This window comes from Metarhizium album (genome assembly GCF_000804445.1).
Source record: "Metarhizium album ARSEF 1941 chromosome Unknown scaffold_25, whole genome shotgun sequence".
Classification (NCBI taxonomy): Eukaryota; Fungi; Ascomycota; class Sordariomycetes; order Hypocreales; family Clavicipitaceae; genus Metarhizium; species Metarhizium album.
In genome coordinates this window covers 2,354-29,567 of record NW_024467599.1, presented here as the reverse complement: position 1 = coordinate 29,567, position 27,214 = coordinate 2,354, and the positions used below count along the sequence as shown (strand labels likewise).

Below are 27,214 nucleotides of genomic sequence, written 5' to 3'. Positions count from 1 at the left end.
CCCCCCCCCCCCCCTTATTATGCAACGATGCGACGATACGACGATGCTGGGAAAAACCAAAAGACCAAAAGACCTCAAAACCACCCTCTTCGCAAGACGTGAGTGTCGCGTGTTCGGCACGAGACGGAAGTAGGGGTAGACACGCCAGGTGTGCGTGCGTGACGTGGTCGTCTCGTCAAAAGGAGCAGATTCCGCCGCCCTCGTCGTCCATGGTCCACGTGCCCGCCAGGCCCTTGACGTCGACGTCGGTCTCGACGGCGCCCCTGTCGGCCCCGGAGAAGACGGGGTCGGCCTGGTGCTCGGCCTTGAGGCGCGCGCGCATGAAGCGCCTGGTCCACTCCTCGACGGCCGGCTCGCCCGTCTCGTCGCGGGCCTGCTTGAGGAAGGGGATGAGCGCGGTGCCGCCGGTGCCCGTCCGCGCCTCGCGCGAGGGCGTGATGATGTACCGCGTCACGATGGCGATGTGCTTGTCGCGGAAGGCGCTGAGCATGGCGAGGCAGGCGTCGTAGGCGAGGCACAGCTGCCGGTTCGACCTGTTGTCCTGCACGAACTGGCGCACGTTGGCGACGCGCGAGACGTCGGCGAGGAAGCGCGCGTGCGGGCCCGGCATGTACCGCCGCATCTCTTGGATGAAGTTGTTCCTGTTCCTGTTCCGGGGGGCGTCTGGATCCGGCTCCGGCTCCGGCTCCGGCTCCGGCTCCGGCGCCGCCGACGACGACGACGACGACGCCGTCTTGTGCCTCTCCCCCGTCGGCAGGTGGTGGATGCCGAGGACAATGTCGAAGAACTGAATCAGGCTGCTCTGCGCGTTGCTCCCGCCGCTGTACTGGCGGTACTTTTCTGTCCCCGTGCCTTGGTCGTACAGGACGCCGTGCGGCAGGCCCGCCTCGGCCATGTTCTTGCTGCCCGCGAGGAAGGGGCGGACGCGGTGGTAGAAGACGGTCGGGTCGCAGCTCTCGGGCATCCTCACCAGGATGTTGGTCAGGTCCGTCAGCCGCTCGGCGAAGCTGACGAGGCAGCGCGTCACCGTCTTTGCGTCGTTTCTTCTCGCCGCCCCGATGGCCGTCAGCATCAGGTCGAGGATGGGCGCGCCGCGGGCCTCGATGGCCACGGAGACGAGGTAGAACCATGACTCGTCGATGGACCCGGTGAAGGTGTTGAGGGTTGCCAGGTTCTCTAGGCTGTCAATCTCCTCGTCCACGAAGACGGGCTTGAAGTTCCACAGGCAGACGGCGGCGTAGGTCGCGACGGGGGGCACCTCCAGGTGGTCGGATATCTCGAGCAGCGGCACGGAAATGGCCTTGGGGAGGCGGTCGGCCGGCGCGTCGCCCCCCCAGATGTATGCGTGGGCCATGAAGCAGAGCAGGGAATACGCCCGGCGCCATTCGGCTTCGTGCTCGAGGCCTATCGAGGACAGGACGGGCAGCCGGTCGACGACGCTGCGCAGTCGACGGGTCAAGACGAGGGCTTGTAGGTTTGCCGCGATGGCCTCCCACTTGTTGTAGTAGGGGTCGGGGAGGTGCGTCAACGGAAGGGTCTCGGGGAGGAAGCCGTGTCTCGGAGACAGGCCGTAATCGGCGAGGACGGGGACGGGAGGCAGCATCTTGCCGGTCCTGGTCGGGGTCGAGGTTGTGGTTGTGGTTGTGGTTGTGGTTGTGACGTGGAAGAGCGAAAGCAAAAGGGCTGGCCGCAGTTCCGGCCCCGGTTCCGGTTATGGCCGAGGGAGTCGGAGTGTCTGTTGACCGTGGCCGCGACCTCGGCCTGCGCCCGTCTGCTATCAATTTGGCTCGGCTGCACGGCGAAAACTAGAAGAACGATTTTCCAGAGTCAAGAGATGGTGGCAATGCGACGGTATGCGCTGTCTAGCATGGAGTGCTCCAAGACTGCGCGGGGGAGGGGTATGGCAAGGGGAAGTTATTGACTGTGAAAATCACAATCGATAACTGACAACCTGGACGGCTTATAAATCATGTCCGGGTCGGAGTAACTGATTTTATTTGCCTCGGGGTGGAGCCCCAAACACACACCGCAATCTCATAGGCTACCGAAGATGAAAGGTGCGTTGGAATATTTTTAACCATTGCAAACCAGTTGATCCGTCGGGGACTGGGTCGTATACAGAGTTGCACATTCAAAAAACATCTGCAAGTCCGTAATCACCCCAATAAACAAACAACAGCGCGCCAGAATGTAGATGGCCGTGGCGGTAGACCCAAGACAGGCAGGCACATTTCCCCGCCGCGAGGCGTAATCACAGCCACCAAAAATCTCACCTCGTCCTCACCTTGACCTCACCTTGACCTCATCCCGGCCGCCTCAGCGTCTCCCACTGCATCGCCAAAGCTTCAACCCCGACAAGGTCTGCAGAGTCGTCGAGTCGATACGGATGGCCACCGCTTCGCACTGCTGAGCTTGGGCCCTCCAAGACAGGCCGAGCTCACCCTTCGATTCGAGGCATCGAGCGAGCTCCAGCTTGTGGCTTCTCCCGCCCTACTGCTCAACCCTCACCTCCACAATGCCAGTACAGCAGCATGTTCTCAACTGGCTGTACAGCGTCCTTACCAGCGTATGCATGCTCACCTTTGGTCCAGGTCAACCCTGCTGATGCAGCTCCATAGGAATACCACGACGTCAATCGCACATACAACGATGTCGCCCAAGCATTGACACAGTACCCGACCCTCTCCCCGCGCACCGACGTACATAGTGAGCAACCCCGGTTTCGCCCATGCCTGCGTCAAACCGCTGATAAAATCCCAGCCTTTTCCAACGGCTCCAGCGCGCTTCTGCTTCACATCACCGGAACCATACCCGTCGACTTTCGCGGGAACACATATCGGTTCCCAATTTCAATATGGGTCCCTCACGCCTATCCCCGCGAGCCACCGGTCGTCTATGTCACGCCCACCGAGACCATGATGGTTCGTCCAGGCCAGCATGTTGATCCCCAGGGGCAGGTGTACCACCCCTATCTGGTGGGATGGGCCCAGTTCTGGGATGTGAGTTCGTCACACGGTTGTTGCCGGCTTTCGCATCTGCCTCACGGCGCTGACGAGTTTTGCAGAAATCAAACATCAGAGACTTCATGTCCGTATTATCCGACGTATTTGCCAAAGAGCCTCCGGTTGTGTCCAGGCACGCGGCTCGACAGCAACCGCAGCCTATCCAAGCACCGCCTCCGGTGCCCCCTCTGCCCCCGGAGATGGCACCTCGACCGGTACAAACGGCCCAAGGTTCGACAATTCCGCCTCCGCCTCCGCCAAAAGAAGATCAAACACCCCAACCCTCCCGCAACCCGGCCTTTCCTTCATCAGCACAGAGCGTTCGCACGTCCTCTGTCCCATCCCGATATGAATCGGCGCCCCCACTTCCAACTCAAGCGCCAGCATCACCGCCTACGGCACGACATGCTCAACCCCCGCCGCAGCTCCGACACCTCTCGCAGCAGTATGCGCAACCTCCCACGGACTGCTGGCCTCCTTCACATGGCACGCCTCAGACCGGGCCTTGTTCGCCGCAACAGCTTCCACCACAATGGCAGGCCCAAGGCCCCCCACCGCCCGGATATGCTGCAGCCCCTGGCACAGGAATGCCACCACACATCCAGCAGCCTCCGGTGCAGCAAACTGCTCCTCCGCCTCCGAATATCCTCGACGAACCGCTCACTCTCGACATTCCCGAGGCCACGACCGTGGCGCCTCCCCCGATACCCCCGAATCCCGAAAAGGACAACCTCTTGCGGCAAATCGCCCAGACTCTGTATGTGATTCGACAGCAGTCTCGGCAACAGAATGAATCCACCATGGCAGGGCTTCACGGGCAACGAAACGCCATGCAGAATGCCATGGCTGGCATTCAATCCGAATCGAGCCAGCTGTCCCAGCTCTCCAACGTGCTTACGTCAAACACCGCCATTCTCCACGACGCTTTGCGGAAGGCAGATGCGGTCATTGACGGGTCGAGAAGCCACCCCGCGCCCGACATCGACGAGCTGCTCGTGGCCCCGACCGTCGTGTCCAACCAGCTGTATAATTTGGTGGCGGAGGAGAGGGCCCTCGGAGACGCCATCTTCACGTTGGGCAGGGCCGTTGAACGGGGCCGCATCTCCCCGGCCGTATTTGCAAGGACGACACGATCCCTGGCGAGAGAGTGGTACCTCAAGAAGGCGTTGGTCAGAAAGATAGGCCAAGGCATGGGCATGACGCTGGCACAGCCCTAGCCAAAAAAGGGGGTGTAGCGTAGCCGTATTTCCAAAAGAGAGGGGAAAAAACATAAACATCCGCGTTTTCACGAAACGGTAGCGTCCGCGTGAGGGGCCTTTTACATGTAGCTGAGTAGGCTCTCAATATCGTCCGTCGTGTTTGCCAATGCGGCCCACGCACCACTGCGCTCCATCAGCCTCAGTCTCGCCTCGGCAATCGACTCAAGCCGGTCCCCTCGACCTCTCTACGGAGTGCAACAACAGGCCTCCGCCTCAGCGATAACTGCCAGTTGTCAATTTCGGGCCCCAGGCCCTGCGCGCCTCCCGGGGGCAAGGGTGGGAGGGCGAGGTCTCTTCGTCCTGCGTGGCGGCGGCGCCCCGGTCCACAATGTCTCAGGAACAATACTATAAGAGCGCCACAACTCCAAAGAACAATATCAACGAGCGCCGAGCTGGCCCATCGTCAGCGGGAGGAAGCGTGCGTCCCGCGCTGTCGCAGAAACGCAGCCCCCGTAAACGAAAGGAAGACCACCGTCCAGATATCCCGGTCTCGGACCGTGTTTGCCATGCCTACGCCCGTGGGCGATACACGTCGGTTTTTGCATCTGGAAAGCATACGCGATGGTCACGCTTTTTGTTTGTCTCTCTTCCCAGAAAGGGCTTCTGTGTGGGCACAAGGCGGGCGGATGGTGTGACGGGCCAAGGCAGAGAGGGCCGGGGATATAAAACGTATTCGTCGCAGCCGTTCGCCAACCGGTCGGTATTGTGCAACGGTCTGCTTAGGATTGTCGCGGCGGTATTATTCCCAAGCGCGACCAGCACGACCGGCACGAGACGGCCTTGTTGCGCAGCCGCTCGAACTACAAGTACCGACACACATACACACGAGGTTCGACCTCGTCGTCCAGATCCGACGTCCTCCTCCCCGACCGAAACCAGCCATCTATCTCCAAGTCCCTCCGCCCCCGGCACCATGAGCGGCGCCAACACGGCTTTCAACCCGCTCCTCCAGCCCGTCAGCTTCCTGTCGGCGTCGCAGAGGCCGGTGACGGTGCCGATCCCCAGCATCGACGCCTTCAACGACGAGACCGTCAGCGTGGCCATCAACTACGCCTTCCAGCTGGGCGCCTGCGCGACGCTCCTCGTCGTCGTGCTGCTCATGACGCCGCCGTCCAAGCTGCGCCGCGCCTCGTCCGCCCTCCACGTCGCCGGCCTCGTGGCCTGCATCGTCCGCACGGGCTTCCTCGTCGCCTTCTTCCTCTCGCCCCTGAACCACTTCTACCAGTTCTGGGCGGGCGACTACTCCTCCGTCCCGCGGCGCTTCCTGTACAACAGCGTCGCCGGCACCGTCTTCTCCCTGCTGCTCTTCGTGCTCCTCCAGGCCGCCCTCATGCACCAGGCCTGGACCATGGTCTCCCTGTGGCCCGCGGCCGTCAGGTCCTGCCTCGCCGTCGCCTCGGCCGCCGTCTCCCTCACCGCGGTCGGGTGGCGCCTCGCCTTCGCCGTCGTCCAGACCAGGTCCGCCCTCGACCTCGTGCCCGCCCGCGACCGCGCCTGGGTCGTGCACGCGGCCCTCATCCTCAACGCCCTCTCCATATGCTGGTACTGCGCCCTCTTCAACGTCAAGCTCGTCCTACACCTCGCCGCCAACAGGGGCATTCTCAGGTCGTCCCCGCGCTCCCTGAGCCCCATGGAGGTCCTGGTGGTGACAAACGGCGTCCTCATGGTGATCCCGGGTACGCCCTGCCCTGCCCTGCCCTGCCCGTCCCCGGGCGCAAACGCCGAGCACAAAGAAGAATACTAACGGGTCGGCAGTCGTCTTCGCGGCCCTCGAGTGGGGCCGTTTTCAAAACTTCGAGGCCGCCTCGCTCACACAGACCTCGGTCGCCGTCGTGCTCCCCCTGGGGACGCTTGCCGCCCAGCAAATCACCGCCGGCGGCAGCTTGGCCTACCTTTCCGGCGGGAGCAACAAGTCGGGCAGCCGGTCCAACGGGGGGGAAAAGCCGAATCCTCCCTCGGCGGCGGCGGCGGGATTCAAGGCCGTCAGCACCACCTGTGGCTCTGGCGGCCTTGGCCAGTCGCCGTCGTTGTTTTCGGCCTGTACCGGCCGTGGAGCGCGGCCTCCCGGGATGGACCACTTCGACCTCGAGTTGAGAAAGATCGACTCTGATAGCGCCTTGGCCAATGAGGGGGTGCGCATCGACACCGACTTGGAGCAGAATGAAACAAGAATCTAGGGGGTTCTTTGATTTGCCTCGCGCCCGCGTCGTGGACCGGTCGGTTTTGGCGGAAACGGGCATCTGACCCAGCTTGGCCTTTGGGTCTCTGTAAAATACAGGCTTCGCTTAGAGATTAATGCTGCTTCGACTTGCGAGGGCGGGATGGGGTCTCACACGCTGATTTTCAGCATCAAGTATCAGCAAGGAAGGTCAGTCATTGCATCGAATACCTGGCATGGTTTACGACAAATCAAAAGTCACTTCACTTTAGCCTATACAATGGATATTTCCTATATATATGTGGAAATTAGGTCCTACACTGCATGTGTCTCGGCAACGTCGTAACGTGTAAACGCCCTCTTCTCTGAGCGCATCCCCCAGTCTTTGTTCGACTCAGGCTTGGTGCTTTACAATTACTTGAGACTCGCCATTCAGTTACGCACGATCTTTTCTCACCATCATCCTTTCCCGGCAGAGACTGACCAGTCGTTTCATCTCATTGACTCGCACTGGCTGTGGTTGTTCCAACGCACAATCAGCACGGGCAATGAAGGGAGTATTGCTTCGAGACATCCACCGTCGACCCGAAAGTCTCCAACTTCGACGCCTTTCTTCAGTCTGTATAACTCGAGCGCTCTTGTTTGCCCGGCCCCACTGCCCTGCATAGCTTCCAACCGACACGGAACCTTTCTGTGCTTGCGGCGACGCATCTGATTTCGGGTGCTCACCAGAAGAAGCCTTTGACAGTGTGCCATCTAATCTGCTCTCTTTCTCAGATTTGTTGATGATATCAGTCCAGAACTCCCACTTCTCTGGCAGTGTCGGACGCACCGCTTCCTTGCGTCCGTCGGCAGGCATATTATGGTCCTCACCGTGTCGACTGAATGATCTAGACTCATCTGGAGCCGCATCTTGTCCACATTTTATATCTCGCACTATGGGCTTCTGTCGCCAACGCGCTGGTCCCCAGGAAGCAGATGACTTCCTCCTGGTCTCATCGTTCATTTCAGGCTTAGGTTGACAGGCCACCTGGCAAGAAACCGATCCAGGGATCCAAGCTTTCGGTCGAAGGCTGTGTTTGTTTTTCGCAATTGTCTTGTCCTTGGCAATTAATGATTCAAAATGGCCTATCGTATTTTCAATTTGTGATGGAGCCGAAGAGGTGGGTTGTTTGGGAATTGCCTCTAACTGAGCCACAGCAGCCTCGACATTCATTTCATCATGTGAACGTGCTGGATGGGCCAATTGGCTGGAAGCAGGTTTATATTCGTGCGGTCTCCGTTTTATATGCTTTCTCAACGGAAGCTTGGTCCTGACCTTATTAACTGACTGTGTTGTTTGAAATCCAGCAAACGGAGGCGACTGCTCTGCCGCCCCTTCTTTGCCACTCTTTGTGCGCGCCGATCTGATGGGCGACGCTGGCTTGTCGACCCTATCTTTGTAGATGAGGCTTTTCTGGCTTTCAGGTCGAGATGGTGGCCCTGCTTGGGTTTTTGACATGCCCTCGTTTGCATTCAGAGCCAGACCCTCGTGTTGCGTGTCTGCCGCCTCTCGTGCTTGCAACAGTGCTGAAGCTTCTATTGCTGATGGAATCATTTCACTTTGGTGATGTTCTTGGGTAAATTGCAGACCGCAGGCGGATAACTGATGGGGCCTTACGCTATTCTTTGCGTTTGTGAGTGATGGGTAGCTCGATGATAATGGCAGATATCCGGATAGTCGCTTTGACACGTTTGCTATTTTCGGACAGGACAATACGGCAGCTTGGCTCTGCGTTAGACATGCTGAGGGTGATCGAGCCCGTATCGCTTGCCATCTAGCTGGCAGACGCAGTTTGCCACTTTGACGAGGAGTCTCGTCGAGTGAGCTTTCCGAGGGTGATGTGCCTGCGTTTTGTTAGTCAATACCCATCTCGGGGCTACTCGCAGGTACTCCGATTCTCGTCGAAAATACCTTGGACAGGTCATCACGAACAAGGTTTGGTCGCACCAAGGTTCACTTCAAATATTCTTTTTCTCTCTGCAACCACCGAGGACGTCTTTTCGACCGTCTCCCGCTTCTGGAGTTGCCATCCACGCTGGGCGTCATCGTTCAATGCACCCGAGTCGTGGACTGCCAGGTCCTGGCTTTTGCGCTGGTTTCTCGCAGGCGCATACAAAGACAAAGCTGGTATGGACGACGAGGAGGAAGAGGGCTCCAGGAGACTCGCTGCAGACAAGGCAACGGGCGCTGTTGTTGCCCCTCTCAGGGATAGAGGTCTGGTTGGGCGCGATACACTCTCCAGGCTCTCGAACTTGGAGACCAAATGAGCCAGTCCCCTTCCCGCTCCCATTCTACGCTTCGGTTGCGGTTTGGCGGTACTGATAGCGTCTTGGGACTCGGATTTATCCGTCGTGGTAGCTTCTGTCGTGGACAACAAAGAGCGGATCGGCATTGTTTCCAGAAATATCGTTCATACTTGATGCAGAATGGGTTGGAAGTGTGCGAAAGTATTCTAGGATTCAGCTCGAAGCAATGTGTTTTCCCAGGTTATTGTCAATATTTCTAGAGCGTCGAGAGACGCCTTCCTGGTATGTGGAAATAGATGATGTCCGCCTTTGAGGAGAAGGAGACACATAACCGTAGTTGACAATCACGCTTTCCACAGGTCGCATGAACCCGACGGCGGCTGAGCAGGACCAGCACTCGACGCCACGCCCGCAACGGATGGCCATCAAGCGACACGATTGTATTGATCATTGTTGGGCTTTGTTCCCAAGAAAAGCTGCACCAATGCACAATTATCCCATCCATCACGTCAGTGCCTGAGACTACATCTATTTCTCTTCCCTAACCGTCAAGGCCAAGTGGCCCCCTATCGTACACCCCTTTTGGTCTATTGTACAAGTAGTGGCATGTCGTCCGGCGCCCAATTATACTTGGCGCTTCGATTCCGCAGGTGGTAAATTGTCGAAGTTGTTCATCACTGGCTACTCAAGCAACCTTGTCAGCGTTTGGTCATTACATTCTGGCATCGAAGGTGTGTCCCTTACGGAGGCAGAAGCAGCTCGCCCCAAGGGCTGGCCAGGAAAGTAACAGCAGCCTATGAAGAGTGTCAGAAATGCCAGAGACTGGCGTAAGTACCGAAGACGATGTCGCGGCCAAGACTCACACCGAACATTGCAATACTGCGAACAACAGCGGCGTTTTCAGATGAGGTCAGGGTCTGGTATGTGGAAGCGAAGAAACCCGGGGGGGCGCGACGAGACGAAGGCTTCTCGACGACGATTCTCTTGGGAGCAGGCATAGTGTATGAACTGAGATTGACGGGACGGCGCGTCAAGTCGGTTTGCGTCGACGAGGGTGGCAAATGACAGGATCAAGGCGATTCAAACTGAATGACGATTCGACGGCTAAACTCATTCGAAAATTTCGGGCGCTGGCTCCTTTGTCAACGTAGTGACCGGGGTTGGATCTGGCTGGCCATCCCAGTCCCACTTGCCGTCACATGATTGGCGTCATGATGCAGAGACCCCGAACTGCGCCCAGCCGTGGGTCTGGATACCAAAGTAACGTTATACATGATCATATCGAGAAACATTAAATCCTCGACTTCGTTTGGGACGCAGTAACTTATCTAGTCGATCTATTCTCCACTGCTTGTTCGGCGCAAATTGCTTTGAAGCGTCCATCCTTCCACACAGTTTCATCCTCACATACTAAATCCACTCGCCATCAGGCCTCATCCTTCACCTCACTGCCCTTGGACATCAGCCATACAAGCCAGCTTCTCTTCAAAAAGGCGGGTCATTCAGCAAGGCCTCATGTGTAATGGACGACCAGTCGAACATACCGGAACCCGGGGGTTTCCTGCCTCAGACCGGCCTCCCGTCTCCAGCTCCATCCTCAGCCTCCACCAGGTCCATGGCCGGACTTCCTCACCCGAGAGGACACTCGCTCCGGCCAGGGTCAAGCAAAGAGGACATGGTCCGTCGCTACGTCGAAGACCGCCTCCTCCTCATTTCGCGCCGTCATGTGAAGAAATTCGGCAATCCCAGTCCCGGAGACGAGGTCACCGGGTTCAAATCCTTTGGCGAAGTCGCCAAGGAGCTCGACGGGCTCGTAAACATCCTATGGAAATCCGGAACGCGTGCGTGTCGACTGCTCGCCGCATATGGTGCCCCTTGTAGTTAGATACTAATCGCTTCATGTAGCGTGCTTACAAGTCCCGTTTCTATTGAAACTAGCCAGCGACTTTACGCAGTACGTGCGGTCTTTCCCGCCCTCTCCACGAGCTACATTTGAGCTGCTGCGCAAACTGGACCACTGCTTCGCCAGCCTGCTGCGTGGCCAGGACATGGACACAAACGAGACCTTGCCCGGGTTTGAGAACGGTCTTCGGTCAGGCATGACCACGACCGACATGGTCCGATGTCGTAGCTTGGTGGAGCAGACGAGAGTCTTGATTGTCGACGTCTTGAGCAGCGGCGAGGAGGAGGAGGAGGAGGAGGAGGAGGAGGATGATGACGAGAGTGCGACCGAGGGTGACGCACCATGGGACATTGATGAAGAGAGGCTGCATATGGATGCAGCACGAATATACGAAAATACCATCGTGCAACTGGGTGAGAGGCTGGGCGACCCGCTGGGCAACGATAACAAGATTGATAGTTCTGTAGTGTGCTCAACTAATGATTAGGCTTTAGCATTACGCAGGCTCATGGTGGACATGATTGCACGATTTCCGCCCGGCGGTCAATAATTTTGTGAATGCCATCTAGGATGGCCGGTGAGCAGAGTTTCGAGCAAATTTTATTTGACATGTCGCTAGATGAAGCCATCCATGGTGGTTGATGCACCAAGTTTCAGAGCAAAAAAAAAGGGATTGAAAGGGTTATATATGCAGTACTCATCAGATCTAGCACATACGACCATAGCTGCCAGCAGAGCTCAGAAACCCGTCCGATCTTCCAGGAGAATCTGGCAAGCGCTGGATTAGTAGTTGGGTCGGTGACGACCAGCGAATACCTAGTGTTGTATGTCCTTTTTTTTTTTATCGCTCTTATAGCGGAGGAGCGATTTAAGGGTCTACTTCTCCTGTTTAGCAGTACATTAAGGCACAGTAACAGCTATAATACACGTAAGTTATCTTTAGAAGAATAAGGTTTTATAGTAGTTAGGTTAGTAACAACTAGCAAATACCTAGTGTTATATATTCTTTTTTTTTTGTTGCTCTTATAGCAGAGAAGCAATTTAAGAGTCTACTTCTTCTATTTAGCAGTATATTAAGGCACAGTAATAGCTACAATACACATAAGTTATCTTTAGAAGAATAAGGTTTTATAGTAGTTAGGTTAGTAACAACCAGCAAATACCTAGTATTGTATATTCTTTTTTTTTTGTTGCTCTTATAGCAGAGGAGCAATTTAAGAGTCTACTTCTCTTGTTTAGCAGTACATTAAGGCATAGTAACAGCTATAATATATATAAGTTATCTTTAGAAGAATAAAGTTTTATAGTAGTTAGGTTAGTAATAACTAGCAAATACCTAGTGTTGTATGTCCTTTTTTTTTTGTCGCTCTTATAGCAGAGGAGCAATTTAAGAGTCTACTTCTCCTGTTTAGCAGTACATTAAAGCATAGTAACAGCTACAATATATATAAGTTATCTTTAGAAGAATAAGGTTTTATCTCTCTACTATATTATATAATGCCCTTGCCTATACAGAGGATATAATACGTATATAGCGTTAGAAATATAGCACAAGTTGGAACAAGAATCCAACGTAAATATTGGCAGCGTGATTGATGTTACCGTCTTGTGTACCTGAGTGGATTTGTACAGAATCATTGCGGTATGCGGCTGATATATTGAGGCAGACCGATATTGGCATCAGACTCGTTCTAAGAGAGCATTTGCGCCCAGCCCTCGAGATCCCCCCATCCCAAATCCAACAGACCGGTATCAGCTTCAGTTTCTCACGTGTCTTATAGTTGTCACCCGTATACAACGAATGAAAGGCTGTATTTATCACCGGCAATCTGCGCTCATCAGCTAAGCGGCGCCTAATAAGTCAATCAGAGCAGCAAGACTGTCGTAGGAGAGGTCATCCCCCGCAGCTCCTTCAACACAAGTCGCTTTAACATGTCCAACTGGAATTATAAGCACCTTACACCTGAATATCCCTGTGTAGATAGACCTACGACAAAAGTACAGGCTCACCGCAAATGTGCCGCCAATGACTAGAAAAGCTACCCTTTCGCCCGCTGTTGACATGAGTTGTCGAGCATCCCCCTTTCGTCTTTCATCAACCACCCAAATATGGCTACAGAAAAGAAATTCTCGCGCACTCAACATTCCCTGCAATATCATCAGCCGAAGCGCACGCAACCTGCCAAACATGGCGCCGTTTGAAAGCGCCATGCTGATACAGCTAAAGTTAACACGTATAGTGTTGAGTTGAAATAGACAAGGTGAGTGGCAGTTCCTGACTCTGTGATGCGATCCCTAATACCTTCAGGCACTGTGACCACTTGTGTCGGTGGCATTGATCGCCTCAAAAATGCCTCTAAAGAAGACGTCATGACATTTTTAGAGTGGATGCTAGACTCGTACCGCAGAATACGCAAGAGAAGCACTGTTCGCGCATATAAAGGATTCTCTTCCGAGTTTACCGAGAATGTGTGGTGTAGACCTCAACGCCCAGGCGGATGAGGAGATCAACGATGTGAGAAAAGGCACAGCTGTGAAATGTCTACTTACGTGCACGGCGGTATAGGAATTGCTGCTATGAACTATTCTGATATTGTAATATGAATCGGGGCTTGAGAAGTCTCCAGTACCGAACCAAGCAGGATGAAATCCCATTTTAAAATGACACGCCTGTCATTGACTACGAGGTAAAGGTCTTGGACATGGGCAGCGCAGCGGGCCTGGATCTGCTGGCGCCCGAATTAGGAGTATCCGTCCATGAAACTCTTGACACAAATATTGAGCGGACTTATCAGGCTGTCGTAAATTATTGTTCCGGAAGCACAATGGCCGAAGGTAGTGTGGCCAATTCCAACGAATAACTTTGTCGCTATTCATGTATTGGGACACCCGAGTCCTCCTTGGCTCGTCCCAACCTTGATCGCCATTTCCTAGTCCTGACGTTGTACCCGTAAATCATCCCAGCATTGGTAAGTACAGAATGCCTCCTATGGCCTTTGAGACACCGGAAACAATAATGCATGCAAGTCTTCGCTGCAGCAACAACACACTTCAGATACCCTCAAGCTCCAGGCATTGAATCGTCGTAAAGATCATTCCACCACATGATGTTTTGAAGCTCCTCCTCCCCGATGTTGGCGCGGACATAGTGTTCTCTTTGAGGACATCTAATCTTTCGATGGACTTCCGCAGCTGTATTCCAGCCGAGGTATCCAGCCATTTCCCAGTCAATGAGTCCTACGATCTTGTCGTCGTCAACGATGCAGTTGGATGGCGTGAAATCATTGTGCATAAAGCTCATGTCCCGGTCAATGTTGGCTGAGAAGAGAATGTGCGCCTCTCGGGGATTCAAGCGGCCGTTAGTCAGGATGTTGGGGTCCGGGACGACATGGTCACGGGTCTGACGGTTGCTTGGGGCCTTGACGGCATGCAACTGTCCAAGTATCTCCCGCGCTTGCAGCTTAAGGGATTTCTTTTGGTCCTCGGATAGATACGGAAATGCAACATTGAGACATACGCCGGCGAGTCTCTCTTGGACCAACACGGCGCGACCATTGATCTAAAGGAGTGTAAGTGAGAATCATCTCCAAGCAGTCCGTGGGAGCGGCGTGCCTTGCCAGAAAAATAGACATCCGGCACCCTGACTCCCCTCAGGGCGCTCTTGGCAATAGCAATTGCCTGGACTTCGTTGGCATCGGCGTAGGAGTAGTCGATCTTGGCATGTTGGTGTCGGTGGCTTGATTTGACGATGACGCTGCCAACGGCAAAAACATCGCGACCGTCGTCTGCGGGGAAAATCATGTTTGATTCCGTACAGAGTCCAACCACTGTAGCCCAGTATCGTAGAGACTCTTCAGAGCTGGAGTTGACATGTTGGACCTGGACACGGAAGTCGTCCGGGCTCGGATGGTACCTGCCATAGAGCGGTATATCCGCATACGGATCAGCCTTGGGGATGTGATTTGGGTTCGATATGTAGGGATTCATGGCAAGGCTCGCCGTGTTGATGGACGTGTGTGCGCGTGCGCGTGCCTGTGTGAGAGACCACTACGCGCCGGGGCCTCAAAGTCTGTCCACCGTCAGACACTCAGCATCTGTGACGTGGAAAAGCCTCGACCACATGACTGACTGCCATGCAAAAAAGTTGCCGTGAGCCACCATGGGGCTCGGGCATCCAGGCATCAAGGCACACAAAGAAGCGAGGCAGGTCCATCGTGTATACATAGCCCTCGTTGTTCGGGTCCGTCAGGTTGAAGAATCAAGGACCTTGGAGACGATGCGACATTATATGTGAATGTGAGTCATGTGCTCCAAGCCCTGGTGTCATGACCAGCCCTTGTTGCAGTATCCTCACAACCACACCATTTCATCTACAAGTGTTCACCTTGTAACTACATCTTCACCAGCTACTCCACATATCTTTATCAGATAACACTCCTATCAGAGTCAACATGGCCAATAGATGCTCCGTCTGCCAACGGTGGATCAAGACCACTGGGGGAGCTCACAACTGCCCTGGCAAGTCGACTCATTTGTTGACGAAGAGCATGATGAAGTTCCAATGCTCCATTGAACGACGTGAGTTTTAAACCCACCCCTAAACGACGGCCCGGATCAAAAGTTCCTACGACCGATTGGTTGGCTGACATTTCACCCCGCAGTCCCGTGATGCGAGGCGGCCTGCAGTGTGCACGCGTGCGTCTAAGCTCCTGCCCGCGGGTCAAGTAACCACCACCTTTGCATAAATTGGCATCATCGCCGCTCGTTTTGTTCCTCATCGTTATGCCTCACACTCGAGCACAGTCGGCAGCCCAGAGGGACCGCGTACCTCCGGCTTCAAAGAGTCAGCAGGGTTTGTGTTTCATGGAGCGCCAAACAATATCTCGACTGATGATGAACAGGCAAGCGACCTCGAGGCACTCAAACTCCAGACCGCTTCCAGACCGCACGATCCCGCCTGGGTCCGGCTCAATGCATTGACTGCAGTCAGCCAGATTCATCTTCTATTAAGAGGAGCTCATCTCAACAGGTATTATCGTCCTATAATCATGCGCTGCCTGGACCTGGAAATTGAGTATCACAGGACCTCGTGACGACTGACGGGCGTGTTACGAAACGGCACACTGAGGCTCCTGGTCAGGAGCCAGACTCTGCCCGAAAGCGGCCACGTCGATCGGCTCGATCCTCCCCCGTACAGCAGACTCTGAATAAGGCTGCGACCAACCACGGCGACAACTCTAAGCCGTTCGATCCAGTTGGACACTGGGCAAGAGAAAGCGAATGGCCGCGAGAATACTTCGAAGACGACGACATGGAGCATCTCCTCGCCCGGAAAAAATCCTTACCGTCTCTTAGTCGCGAGCGGTCAGACTCGGCTTCATCGTCGACACCCAGTGATCAGCGGCCGAGGGAAGAAAAGAGCGATCCCTACCGAGATCCGCGCTACGAAACTCTTCTAGGGACCAAAGGCAGCTTCCTAGTCAAGTCCAGTCTTGATATTACCAGCTCAAGTAAAGCGCTCTTAAAAACTCTCCTTGAGGCGCAGCAGGCGGTTCCAGTGGATTCTTTATTCCAAGATGATATTTTTGAAGCTGCTTGTCGAAACATCCACAACAAAAACGAGGCTCGAGTTATTCAAGATATTTCTCGGTTGATAGTTCCATCCGCAGAGAGCCTTGCTATACGTGGCGCCAAACATCTAAACATATTAACAGAGAGCGTCAACGAAGGCTGGAACAACTCTATCCCGTTAACAGGGACTCGTCCTCAACCTGACTACTCTGTAGGATTCAAGCGGGAGGCATTCAATAAAGACCAGCTAGCTAAGCTGTCACCTTTTATTGGCGACTTTATCGGTGGAGATGAGTCTTTTTTTATGGCGACATACTATATGTACTTCCCATTCCTAACATGTGAGGTGAAGTGTGGCGCTATAGCGCTAGATATAGCTGATCGTCAGAATGCCCACAGCATGACTCTAGCAGTACAAGCTATTACTAAGCTCTTCTGTGCTGTAAAGCGCGGAGGCGAGGTTCATCGACAAGTCCTAGGTTTTTCTGTCTCTCACGACTATCGATCAGTAAGAATCTATGGCCACTACCCCATACTAGACGGAGAGGACATAACATACTACCGTCACCCAATTCATACATTTGACCTCACAGCTTTAGATGGCAAGGAAAAGTGGACAGCGTATCGTTTCACAAAAAATGTATATGAGTTGTGGATGCCGAGTCATTTTAAGAGGATATGCTCAGCTATTGACCAATTACCCTTGGAGTTAGATTTGGATGGCTCATCGTTGCTGCCTACAGTCTAAACCTCGGACTTGCATAGCCAGCATCGGCCTCATCGAACATCGACTGGGATTCACTTCCTACTGGGGCTGGTACTCAGTTGAATAAGGGCTGGTAGTAGAGACTAGGGCTTGGAGCAAAGACTCGTGTTAGCGCATGCAATATTGTATAGTTTTGAAGGCTCTCAGTTCTTTACAATACAGGGCTCAACTGATAGAGGCTACATATGCATGAGGATTCTTATCTGTGCAACTTGGCAAGACATATCATAAATATAGTAAGCACAAAAATAGTTTGTGTTACATTTTATGATACATGATATCGGTAGTAGTCCGATACAGCTCCTGGTCTTAGCCTCGTACGCTGAATCTGGGAGATGGACCGCGACGCCGAGTCGCGAGGGATGTCGTATAACCGCTCCACCAGTCCGGCTATGTCCTTTTGATAGTCCTCGTGCATATAGCCGACTTTGCTCCCTCTTGCCTCCTTCCAGTCAGCAAAGGTGCTGCCCATGTGCATTGCTATGAGCAGCTGAAACTCCCTGACATGAGACGATTCAGACAAGCCGAGCACAGTTGTAGGCAGTTCCTGCTCCTGGCTCTTGCCGAGCAGACAATCTACAACGTGCATGGTATGCCTGATGAGCTCTTGGCTGCTGCTATTGCCCGTTTTCTCCGCGTAATACATGGACGGATCCATCACAGTTTGGTTGACCGCGTTCTTCCAGTCCTCTGGCTCAGCTGGGATGAATTTAGCAAAGCCTGGTTTGTTAGAATTCGGGTCAACTCTCGGGGGCGGCGGATCATCAACGCCAGCTGCGACTCCAACAAAGTAGGCCAAGGTAAGGAGACTGGGTAGCTGAGGAGGGTTCTGCCTTAGAACCGAGGAAGCGTCCCTCATGCGCTCCCGCGAGTCTTTGTAAACCCAGGTATCAGGAATGAACCATCCGACAGCCTTGGAGTAGCCGGGATATCGCCCGACTACCTCTTCGGAGTTGAGCTTTTTGATGAAGTCCTCATTGTATTCAGAGAGGGCCCTCTCCATCAAGACGGTCAGGTCTGCACGCACACGCTGCGGCAGCTGTAGTAGGACGGCACGCTGGCGCTTTACAACCTCGCCCTGGGCCCTCTCTTCAATCTGATGGATGGCCTCTTGGACGTCGTGCGAGGCGTTGGAGACAGTCCGGCCGACCGCCTCAAGCCGTCCCATGTAGTCGGCCGCCATGGACCAGATAGCCAGGGCCTCGACGGCGACGGAAGCCTCAAGCTTATCGCGCCAAGCCTTGGAGGCTAAGAAATTGGTCAGGTGCTGGTCGACAAAGGACTGCCACGGATCATCGCGCATTTTCAGGATCTCCTGCACGCTCGGGAGCTTTGGCGGCGCCCGAAAGAACTGCAGCAGAGAGCGGGAGACATGAACAAGAATACCAAGCGGCAGCGAAGCGCCGCCCAGCAAGAGCGCGTCGCCGAGCAGGCATAGGCCCGTGTCGACGGCGACAAGAACCCCCTCGGAGTTGGGGTCGTCGGCTCCGGCTACCAAGTTGGCGGCGCACCCGGCAAGAGGGATGATGGCCGTGACGGCCGCCGCCTTGTCCCAGCCGCTGGATTCGCTCGTGAAGGCATCTACGACGCCGTACGCCCAGGCGGCAACACCGGCCACCGCGAGGCCCTTTGTGGGCACTTTCCAGGCCTCGGAGAGCTTTACGCGTCCGAGTACACTTGTGCGCACCTGGGACAGCTCCATCTTCCACCGGCCTCGGGCGAGCCGCTTGAGCCCGTTCCTTCTCGTCACGGCCGACAAATGCTTCTCCGACAAGGTCTCGGCCAGGGCCATCAGCTCTGTTTCGGCCTTGGCGGCGAGAACGACGGACGGGTGTTCCGAGGCCACGATCTTCTTGAACAAGACCTCCACGCTCTCCCTGGCGTTCTTCAGCTCCTTCCAGGGATGGAGCTTCCACGCCTTGTCGCCTTTAGGAAAGCTCGCCAGCTCTGGCCTGGTGGTGCCGCCCTTCAGCCACTCGGGCAGCGCCTTCCACGAGGTGTTCTCCGTGAACTTGATCTGATCGGTCTTGCCGAGCTGCAGCAGCTCTATCACGTCTTCCGTCAACTCAACCCAGCCCACGACTTGGGAAATGGGAATGCCTTTCATTGCCGCAAACTCCATGTTGCTCCAGTACCTTGGGATACGCAGCGATCTGTTGACGTCGACAAAGGTTGTTGACGGTTCGATCTTGTACACGTAGCCACGGCGGCCCGGGCCATCAGGCAGCGCGTATCTGACGGCCGTGTGAATGTCCGTCGTCGTCGAGACATAGGCGGTGTTTTTGATGTTGCCCCGAACGTGTGACAGCAGGTTGTACTTTTCCATCGTTTCCGGGCCCGGTTAGGGATAGAAGCCAGGTCGCGGCTGACCGTCCACCATATGGCCCATGACGGCCTCGGGCGGCCTCGGGTCGCCTCGGTAGACGAATTCCACCGTCTGTGGCGGCGGCACATGTGCCATTGGCGTGTCGCGGATGTCGCCGAATCCGCGTTTACTTGGTCTTTCTGGTGTGCATTCCCCGGCGAGGCAGTTGAGGCTCGCATGGCAGCTGCTCGAGCCGATGACGCTCAATAAAAGCAATGCGTGAGGTCGCTTGATGAATGTGCCGGGCTCTGTGGGCACCCCGGCGACCTCAATAGAAGACGAAGCAGCAGACGGGGCTGGGGAAGCCTTTTATCTCTTTGTGGTGAGATATCTACCATGGTGATATGGGTGTCTGGCTGCCTCTACACCCTAGTGCACATCAGTACTATATAGTACAGTCGACTTAAGAACGTCTGGTGTTAGCCAACGCCGGCGTCAGAAATCACCAGATTCAGCAATCGCTCCGCCATGAAGCGATGCTTCCGCGGCTCTGACTCATGTTTCGTGATGACCTGGGCGCCGAAATGCGGCCTGCAGGGCCTACCGCGCATGCTTGCTTGCTTATAGCATGGACAGTTTACATTTAAAGCTGCTATAGTTGCAGCGGCTTGACGTTATTAGAAAGACAGCGTAGACACAGGACTATAGCTGCTAGAGCTATGCCTTTTACCTTGGGCTGGTGGGGACCTCTTCGGCTTTCACGGAGACAAGCCAGAGAAATTCTTGTTGAAATACTAATCGTACAAGACGCTGGCATTTCGGGCCGTATAGGTAGAACTTCGCATGGCACCGCATATGTCAATGGCTGTAAAGGTAGCAACGGCGTTGGAGCAAAGTACTCGGACCACGCTCTACTCCATGACACTCGTTGGAGCGAGAACATCAATAGTGAAGTGGGCACTGATCCACCGTCTTCAAATACTTTCGCTCGTATATCGCGGCTTGTCGTGGGACATATTATAATGTGGTAACCAATGAAACGGGGCCTGGGCATGTTTTGTGTCCCGAAATGTAGAAAGCTTCCGGCGTCTCCGAACAGAAAACGTAAACCCGTTATCCACCCGCCATCCCTGAGCCAATGTAGAATAAAGGCTGTTCGACAGGGGGTGGAAGAGCCAAGGCTCGTCGAAGAATTCGAGCAAGTATTGTGTAACAATATAAGCAGACCCTGCTGGCGGGATATACGTATATTCAGCTAGATTAATCACGAGTGGTTTGCAGGCCACAATTACAAGGCGTATCGGCCGAAGGCTGCCGAGGTTTGTTTACCAATGAGACTTGGACAAGACCCCCAAAACCGCGTTCTACTTGTTGCGGCAACACACGATCCCTCAACGCCGACTTGTACAGCTTGCCAACTGTACGAGGAGATGGAAACGGTAAATGCCAGCATGACTGCTCATCACGGGCACGGGCATGCCATGTATCATCAGCTGACGAGTAAGAGTGTACGGAGGCTGTGGTTCGTGAATAACCGAAGGATTGGGCGACATCTCTTCGGAGGCGGTTGCGAAAAGACTCCTTGAGCGACACGACCCCCTCCACGGTATCCCAACAGCCATAGCCAGCGACCGCAGTCCTCAGTTTGTCAGCGACATGTGGAAGCGCTTCTGCCAGCTGCTGCGGATCGCGTATCACCCAGAAACCGACGGCGCGACAGAACGAATGAACCGAGAAGTAGAGGAGATCCTTCGCATATGGACAAACTGCCTTCAAGAGAATTGGCTAGACTTGTTGCCGATAGTCATGGCCACTGTCAACGGAAGAGAGGCGACCTCCACAGGCCTCCGTCTATTCTTCCTCATGCAGGGATACGCCTGGAGATTGGTCCATCTCAACCTGAAAAATGTCAAGACATCGCGGCCTTGTAAGAGCCCGACTGGCTACCACGTGCTCGAGGAGGTCAACCCACATGTCTACAAGTTAGAAGTGCCCGGACGCATGCACCCGGTGTTCCACGTGGATCTACCTCGGCCAGCCCCCGATTACCCCTTGTCTTCGCAGGAAATGCCGTTCTGGCCTGGTCAACTCTGTTCCGAGCGAGGCCTTGGGCATGTAAGTCGGCCTACGGCGTACTAGTTAGCATGTGACACTAGCAGTCTCCGGGTAGCAGCTTGTCCTGCCTTGGTGCAATTCATTCGAGGTGGTTGTTGTAGAAATGGTCTCAGCTTCCTGAGGTGAGGGAGGAAATGTGTGGCACGTGACCAACACGTGGTAACTGCAAATTGCATTCAGGTCAACTTCATCGGTAGACAACAACGCCGCCTCCCCCCTCTCAACCACGCGGCCCGTACCGCTAGGTATGGACGGACGCCTCTGGATGCAAATGAAAGCTGCATCCAATAACAACCTAGAAGCACGTCTGCACGCCTGCGTCCGCGACAAAGACATGTCCAAGCTGCGGGAGCTCCTCCCTCTCCGCCGGACCGGCGAGCTTGACCTCAACCACTGTGACCTAGACTTCGGCTCTGCTCTTCAAGTCGCTGTGCCATGCGTCAACATGACGGCGGCAGGCATCCTCCTTGATGCCGGCGCCAACCCTTGGGCTTTCAATAGTTCTGCTGAGCCGCAAACTTCGGCGCTTGACATGGCGATTCAAACGGGCAACCGTGACATGTTCACCCGTATTTGTGAAAAGATGGCCTCGGGAAGCGATGAAATTTCGCAACAGCGCTATCGCATCCTTCTAGACCGGACAGCCCTCACTGGTCAGGCCGCCATGGTCGAGGATGTCTTGGGTTGGGCTGGTGGCTGGTCGGAAGCTGCCTTGGAGCACGCCCTCGAGAACGCGGTGTCGGCATGGCACGTTGAGGTCGTTCGGCTTCTTTTGGACCGCTTCGATTACTCGCCGCTATGCATCGGCTCATCTCCTCATCTCTCTGCCGGGCGGCCGGCTTCAGGTCGGACCTGCTCGGCCATCCTCGTGCAGAAAGCACAGGTTTGGATTATATGAACCAGCAACAGCTCATCAGCTGCCTTGTCGGTGCAGGGGCCGATCCAAACGGCAACCACGAGGAGCAAATGTAGTCATCAAAGCGGCCACGTGGGTTGACTTGGTGGGAGCTCTCAAGGCACTCCTGGAAAACGGCGCTGACCCTAACCAACGGGGCCATGAACGCGAAACCGCCCTTCACCATCTAGGGTCACCGGTGCACATTAAGAAAGGCCCTAAGCGCTGCTTGCACGAAACTGGGATTCGATTGCTATTAAAACACGGTGCGTCCGTCGTAATCCCGGATGGCCTTGGCAACACGCCACTGCACTACGCTGCGTTTGGATCTAACATGCGCATTTTCCGCCTCTATACCACTGGGCTAGATGTTGACAATTCACACAGTGACGCCTCGAAATCCATCAAGTCCTATAGCAGGGAGACACTTCTTCATTGGGCGGCTGCTGGCAAAAATATTAACACCTTGCGGTCTCTGTTATTGTCTGGTGTGGATGTTAATGCTGCAAACAACAACAGCTGGACCCCCTTAACGTGTGCCTGTCAGGATTAGGGTTCCAAGCAGAGTAGACAAAGGGATTACATAGAGCACTTGCTGCAACTCTATAGATAGTTAGGTTAGTAGCAATAACTATATTAATCTCTAAACCTCCTCTTCTCTTAGCACAAACTCCCCTTCATTATATATATATATAGGTTGCTAGCTGCTATTCTGCAGCTAATTTAGTAGCTGCTGCACTATTGTGTCAGAGTGAATTAGAGGTAAGCTCGCCCTACATGCCCTTAATTACTCAGACGGGCGTTGGGTCTCTAACAGTGCCCTAGCCCCGTCAACCGCAATAGAGACCTCTATGCCGCGTCATTTCAAAACACTGCAGGCGGCAAGACTTCTCCTGGACCATGGAGCCGATCCCCTCGAATCCACAGCCGAGGGTTGGACGCCGCTGCACTGCTTGTCGCTTTAACTGGACGACAGCAACAGCAACAACGACTAAGGAGAACTTGCCAAGGAATTTATTACGAAGGGTATACCAGTTGATGCTCGGGCTACCATGTTAGCTATTCCCACAACCTCTGGTCGCAAATCACTTCGTGTGTCTAATCGGGAGGTTGGCATCTGGGGCTCCCGCGTCGTTGAGCATCTTCAGCCCAACAGCAACGAGTCGCCTGTGATTGCAAGAGATAGAACACCGCTGCACTGGGCCGTGTCCTACGGCGCTGTTGGCCTGGCGAGTGTTCTGCTGGAAAACGGAGCGGACGTGAATGCTGTTGGAGAGGAGAACAATCTGCCAGCTGATCTGGTCAACAGCTCACCAGTTCTACAGACGCAGGCAGAATTACGTGCAAAGCTGACGCAGATTTTGATTGATGCTACAACCTCTCGTCAGGAGCACTCGCAAAAGCAACAGCGGGCCGCATAGGTAACAGATGAGGCTAGATTGAAAGGAAGACTTTTGGGGGGAAAATCAGTACGGGGGCAATAACCAGAAAAGGAATGGGAAAATCCTCAACCTACGAACCCACTAATCTGATGGCCAGTTTAGTCGCGGCGTCCGACCTTAATGTTGCGTAACGTCCTCATTATTCTCACGGCAGGCTGACTGCCCAGCCAGTACGCCATTCAAGCATAGGCCCCGGGACGTTTCCATCTTGAGAGCTGCGATAGTATTGCCAACGGGACAGGTCGGGTTCTCCATGTACTTGCGGATCAGAGCTTGGAACTCGCGGCCCTCTGACGAGCCAGGGTCAGGGTCTTCATCGCGAGGCTTCAGCTTCTTGGGCTCAGTGCAGCAAAGGGCGAGATCGCCGAGGCAGCCATCGCCGCCTTCATCACCAATGGTGAGACCGCTTTCTCGGGTCAACATCAGCTGGTCCGACGAGCACGCCCCTTCGCAGAGGAGTTTTCCATTGCCCGCGTTGAGAAACCCGGCCTTCTTTCGCCACTCACATTTGCCAGAAACATCATAAGGCGGCGGGGATACGCAGCAGAGACTTCTCTTCTAGCCCTCGTCGCACGACTTCATCCCGCCAGAGCCGATACTGCTCGAAGTGAGGAAATGCGGGTTGTGGTTGTTGCCCGTACACGCATCCCTCCCCTTGCTGGTGCACTCGGTCCAGACGCATCTGCTGTACAGAGACGTGACCAAGGTATCGCTGCAGCAAGCTGATTGGTATCCCGAGCGGCAACTCACATCCAGTGAGCGGACTTTAGGCTCAAAATCGTTGCAGCCAGGTTTGCATTTGCCAGTATTTCTATGGCCACGCCAGGTACACGTGGGAGACTCGAAACTCGCCGGGCAGCAAAGCCCTGGTCCACCACGAGTGCCGGTGCGTACGGTCGCACATTAGCTCGCATCTGCAAACGCTGCTACTACAATTTTCTGATTTTCTAATTTTTAGATTTTTTAAAAGTATAAAGTTATATAGAAAAAATTCCTTCTACCTTAATATATAAATTAAACTTTATACTATAATTATTTTAGATTTATATTAAAACTAATTTTATATTATTTCTAAATTATTTCTAAATTATTTCTAAATTATTTCTAAATTATTTCTAAATTATTTCTAAATTATTTCTAAATTATTTCTAAATTATTTCTAAATTATTTCTAAATTATTTCTAAATTATTTCTAAATTATTTCTAAATTATTTCTAAATTATTTCTAAATTATTTCTAAATTATTTCTAAATTATTTCTAAATTATTTCTAAATTATTTCTAAATTATTTCTAAATTATTTCTAAATTATTTCTAAATTATTTCTAAATTATTTCTAAATTATTTCTAAATTATTTCTAAATTATTTCTAAATTATTTCTAAATTATTTCTAAATTATTTCTAAATTATTTCTAAATTATTTCTAAATTATTTCTAAATTATTTCTAAATTATTTCTAAATTATTTCTAAATTATTTCTAAATTATTTCTAAATTATTTCTAAATTATTTCTAAATTATTTCTAAATTATTTCTAAATTATTTCTAAATTATTTCTAAATTATTTCTAAATTATTTCTAAATTATTTCTAAATTATTTCTAAATTATTTTAAAATTAATTTTGAATTAATTCTAAATTATTTTCTACTTTAATATACTAAGACTATATAAATAGCTTAAAAGTCTTAAAGAGACTATTTAATAATTTCTTTAGTATAGTATATTTTATAGAGATATTTTATCTTAAGTTAACAAGCTTCTTAATAAATAAACTATTAGCTTTTAAATATTATAATACTAGCTTTTAGCTTAAAGGCTTAAGTATTTCTAAAGTATATATAAAAAGCTTAAAGCCTTTATATAAAGAGATTTTAAAACTATTTATATAAAAAATACTAATTAAATTAATTTACTACTTTATTAATAAAATTCTTTAGTAATATAATTAGCAACTAGTAAGCTTATATATACTAGAGATATAGCTTTCTTACTAGAGATTAGTATAGCAGTAAAATATATAAATTATAAATTAACTTATTAAGTAAATTTAATTCTACTTCTTTTTCTATAAATATTTTAATTAATTAATTCTTTAGAATTTATAATAATATAATAACCTTTAATATTTATTATATACTATTTATAAAGTTTACTAATAGAATTATATAAAAAAGTATATTTAAATAAAGTAAAAGTAAATTTAAATTCTTTCTAAAGTAATTTAATTTCTTAAAAAGAACTTGAAGTAAATATTAATAATTTATAGATTTAATTATAAATATCTTTAGATTATATAAGCTCTATCTATTATACTTATACTATATATAAAGAGTCTCTTAATTAGCTGATAGTTATAAGCCTAGTTACTGCAAGCTCTATGCTATACACTATACTCTATTAGGAATATACTATTTCTGTTTAAGCTTAGTGCTAAACCTCTAACTAATTAGAATTTAGTATTTAATTAAGCAACCTATATAGAACCTACTTAGAACCTACTTTTCTAAACTTTATTATTATTTAACGAAATTTACATCTATTTACACCTATTTAACTAAGTTTTTATATAACAAGCTATTTACTATAAAAAGGAGCGATTTCTGCACGGAAATCTATATTAATTTACTATATTAATAAAAACGCTATTTAAACCGGCAAAAAACGTCTAAAACGCCTAAAATTACCTAAAATCGTTATTTAACTATTAAAATAGAATCCAACGCTATAAAGGCTTCCTAAAAGGTCACTTTAACCAGCCTAACTAATTAGTATAAATACATTTCTATTATTAAAAAATTCGCTATTAGCTAGGATATTTAGAACTATATTAACTCTAATATTAAGCATACTACTAATAATACTAGGTTTATAAGGCCTAAAGAGCCTAGCTATAAGGATATTAACGCTGTAGCTACGCATATTGCTGACCTTACTAATACAGAGCTTAAAAAGCTAGATATTGCTAGAGCTAGCTATTAAATTTAGCTTTAGCTATATCTAGCTTATCAAAAAGCTATATATAATATATAGAGCTATATTATAAGCACAGTCGGTTACTATTACAATACTATCTCAATAGAATTTAATATAGCTATACAACTAAAGCTATTAAAAGATTAAATTAAGCCTACATCTTAGGATTACAAAAAAGAGGTTCTAGAAACTTATAAAGCCCTATTAAGGGCCCCTAATAGGACTAAAATTAGGACCTAGATTACAAATTACTAAAAAGCCCTTATAAAGGCTATTCAGCTTGATTTACTAGATATAAAAGGCCTAAGGCCTACTATCGACTTTTTATCTGCTATAAATACTATAAATCTAGGCTTTTCTAGCTACTAGAATAACTAGATTTAAGATAAAGCTCAACTAAATAAGCCTAATTAGAAAGATAAAATACCTAATAGCTATAAAATATCGGATTTATTCGAAAAAAATTAACAAAATCAACAGCATTTTAATATAAAGAGCAGTTTTGCGAGCTTTTAAGAGAATTCCAAAGAATCTAT

At 51.4% G+C, this 27,214-nt stretch overlaps 9 protein-coding genes across 9 annotated transcripts; 5 read left to right on the top strand and 4 right to left on the bottom strand.

Moving 5' to 3' along the window:
* Positions 1–175: 175 nt before the first annotated feature.
* Positions 176–1,603, bottom strand: MAM_06888 (Indoleamine 2,3-dioxygenase subfamily; the record flags this gene model as incomplete). The annotated part of the gene is made up of 1 exon (XM_040825686.1): positions 176–1,603. One exon carries the CDS (start codon positions 1,601–1,603, stop codon positions 176–178), a length of 1,428 nt encoding a protein of 475 aa, XP_040676243.1.
* A 912-nt stretch (positions 1,604–2,515) lies between these two features.
* MAM_06887 (Ubiquitin-conjugating enzyme/RWD-like protein) lies at positions 2,516–4,219 on the top strand (the record flags this gene model as incomplete). Its single annotated transcript, XM_040825685.1, has 4 exons — positions 2,516–2,566; positions 2,619–2,706; positions 2,761–2,999; positions 3,065–4,219. The coding sequence occupies 4 exons, from the start codon at positions 2,516–2,518 to the stop codon at positions 4,217–4,219; spliced, it is 1,533 nt and encodes a 510-aa protein (XP_040676242.1).
* A 955-nt stretch (positions 4,220–5,174) lies between these two features.
* MAM_06886 (pheromone receptor) lies at positions 5,175–6,438 on the top strand (the record flags this gene model as incomplete). The annotated part of the gene is made up of 2 exons (XM_040825684.1): positions 5,175–5,937; positions 6,017–6,438. 2 exons carry the CDS (start codon positions 5,175–5,177, stop codon positions 6,436–6,438), a joined length of 1,185 nt encoding a protein of 394 aa, XP_040676241.1.
* A 3,885-nt stretch (positions 6,439–10,323) lies between these two features.
* On the top strand, positions 10,324–11,098 carry MAM_06885 (meiotic recombination protein DMC1; the record flags this gene model as incomplete). Its single annotated transcript, XM_040825683.1, has 2 exons — positions 10,324–10,549; positions 10,614–11,098. The coding sequence occupies 2 exons, from the start codon at positions 10,324–10,326 to the stop codon at positions 11,096–11,098; spliced, it is 711 nt and encodes a 236-aa protein (XP_040676240.1).
* Positions 11,099–13,672: 2,574 nt separating this feature from the next.
* Positions 13,673–14,598, bottom strand: MAM_06884 (Protein kinase-like domain protein; the record flags this gene model as incomplete). Its single annotated transcript, XM_040825682.1, has 2 exons — positions 13,673–14,170; positions 14,251–14,598. The coding sequence occupies 2 exons, from the start codon at positions 14,596–14,598 to the stop codon at positions 13,673–13,675; spliced, it is 846 nt and encodes a 281-aa protein (XP_040676239.1).
* A 2,615-nt stretch (positions 14,599–17,213) lies between these two features.
* On the bottom strand, positions 17,214–19,274 carry MAM_06883 (Heat-labile enterotoxin, A chain; the record flags this gene model as incomplete). The annotated part of the gene is made up of 1 exon (XM_040825681.1): positions 17,214–19,274. One exon carries the CDS (start codon positions 19,272–19,274, stop codon positions 17,214–17,216), a length of 2,061 nt encoding a protein of 686 aa, XP_040676238.1.
* A 1,635-nt stretch (positions 19,275–20,909) lies between these two features.
* On the top strand, positions 20,910–22,266 carry MAM_06882 (ankyrin; the record flags this gene model as incomplete). Its single annotated transcript, XM_040825680.1, has 3 exons — positions 20,910–21,235; positions 21,318–21,368; positions 21,549–22,266. The coding sequence occupies 3 exons, from the start codon at positions 20,910–20,912 to the stop codon at positions 22,264–22,266; spliced, it is 1,095 nt and encodes a 364-aa protein (XP_040676237.1).
* Positions 22,267–23,315: 1,049 nt separating this feature from the next.
* MAM_06881 (ankyrin) lies at positions 23,316–23,684 on the top strand (the record flags this gene model as incomplete). The annotated part of the gene is made up of 1 exon (XM_040825679.1): positions 23,316–23,684. The coding sequence occupies one exon, from the start codon at positions 23,316–23,318 to the stop codon at positions 23,682–23,684; it is 369 nt and encodes a 122-aa protein (XP_040676236.1).
* A 138-nt stretch (positions 23,685–23,822) lies between these two features.
* On the bottom strand, positions 23,823–24,128 carry MAM_06880 (chitinase; the record flags this gene model as incomplete). The annotated part of the gene is made up of 1 exon (XM_040825678.1): positions 23,823–24,128. The coding sequence occupies one exon, from the start codon at positions 24,126–24,128 to the stop codon at positions 23,823–23,825; it is 306 nt and encodes a 101-aa protein (XP_040676235.1).
* Between the last annotated feature and the right edge of the window lie 3,086 nt (positions 24,129–27,214).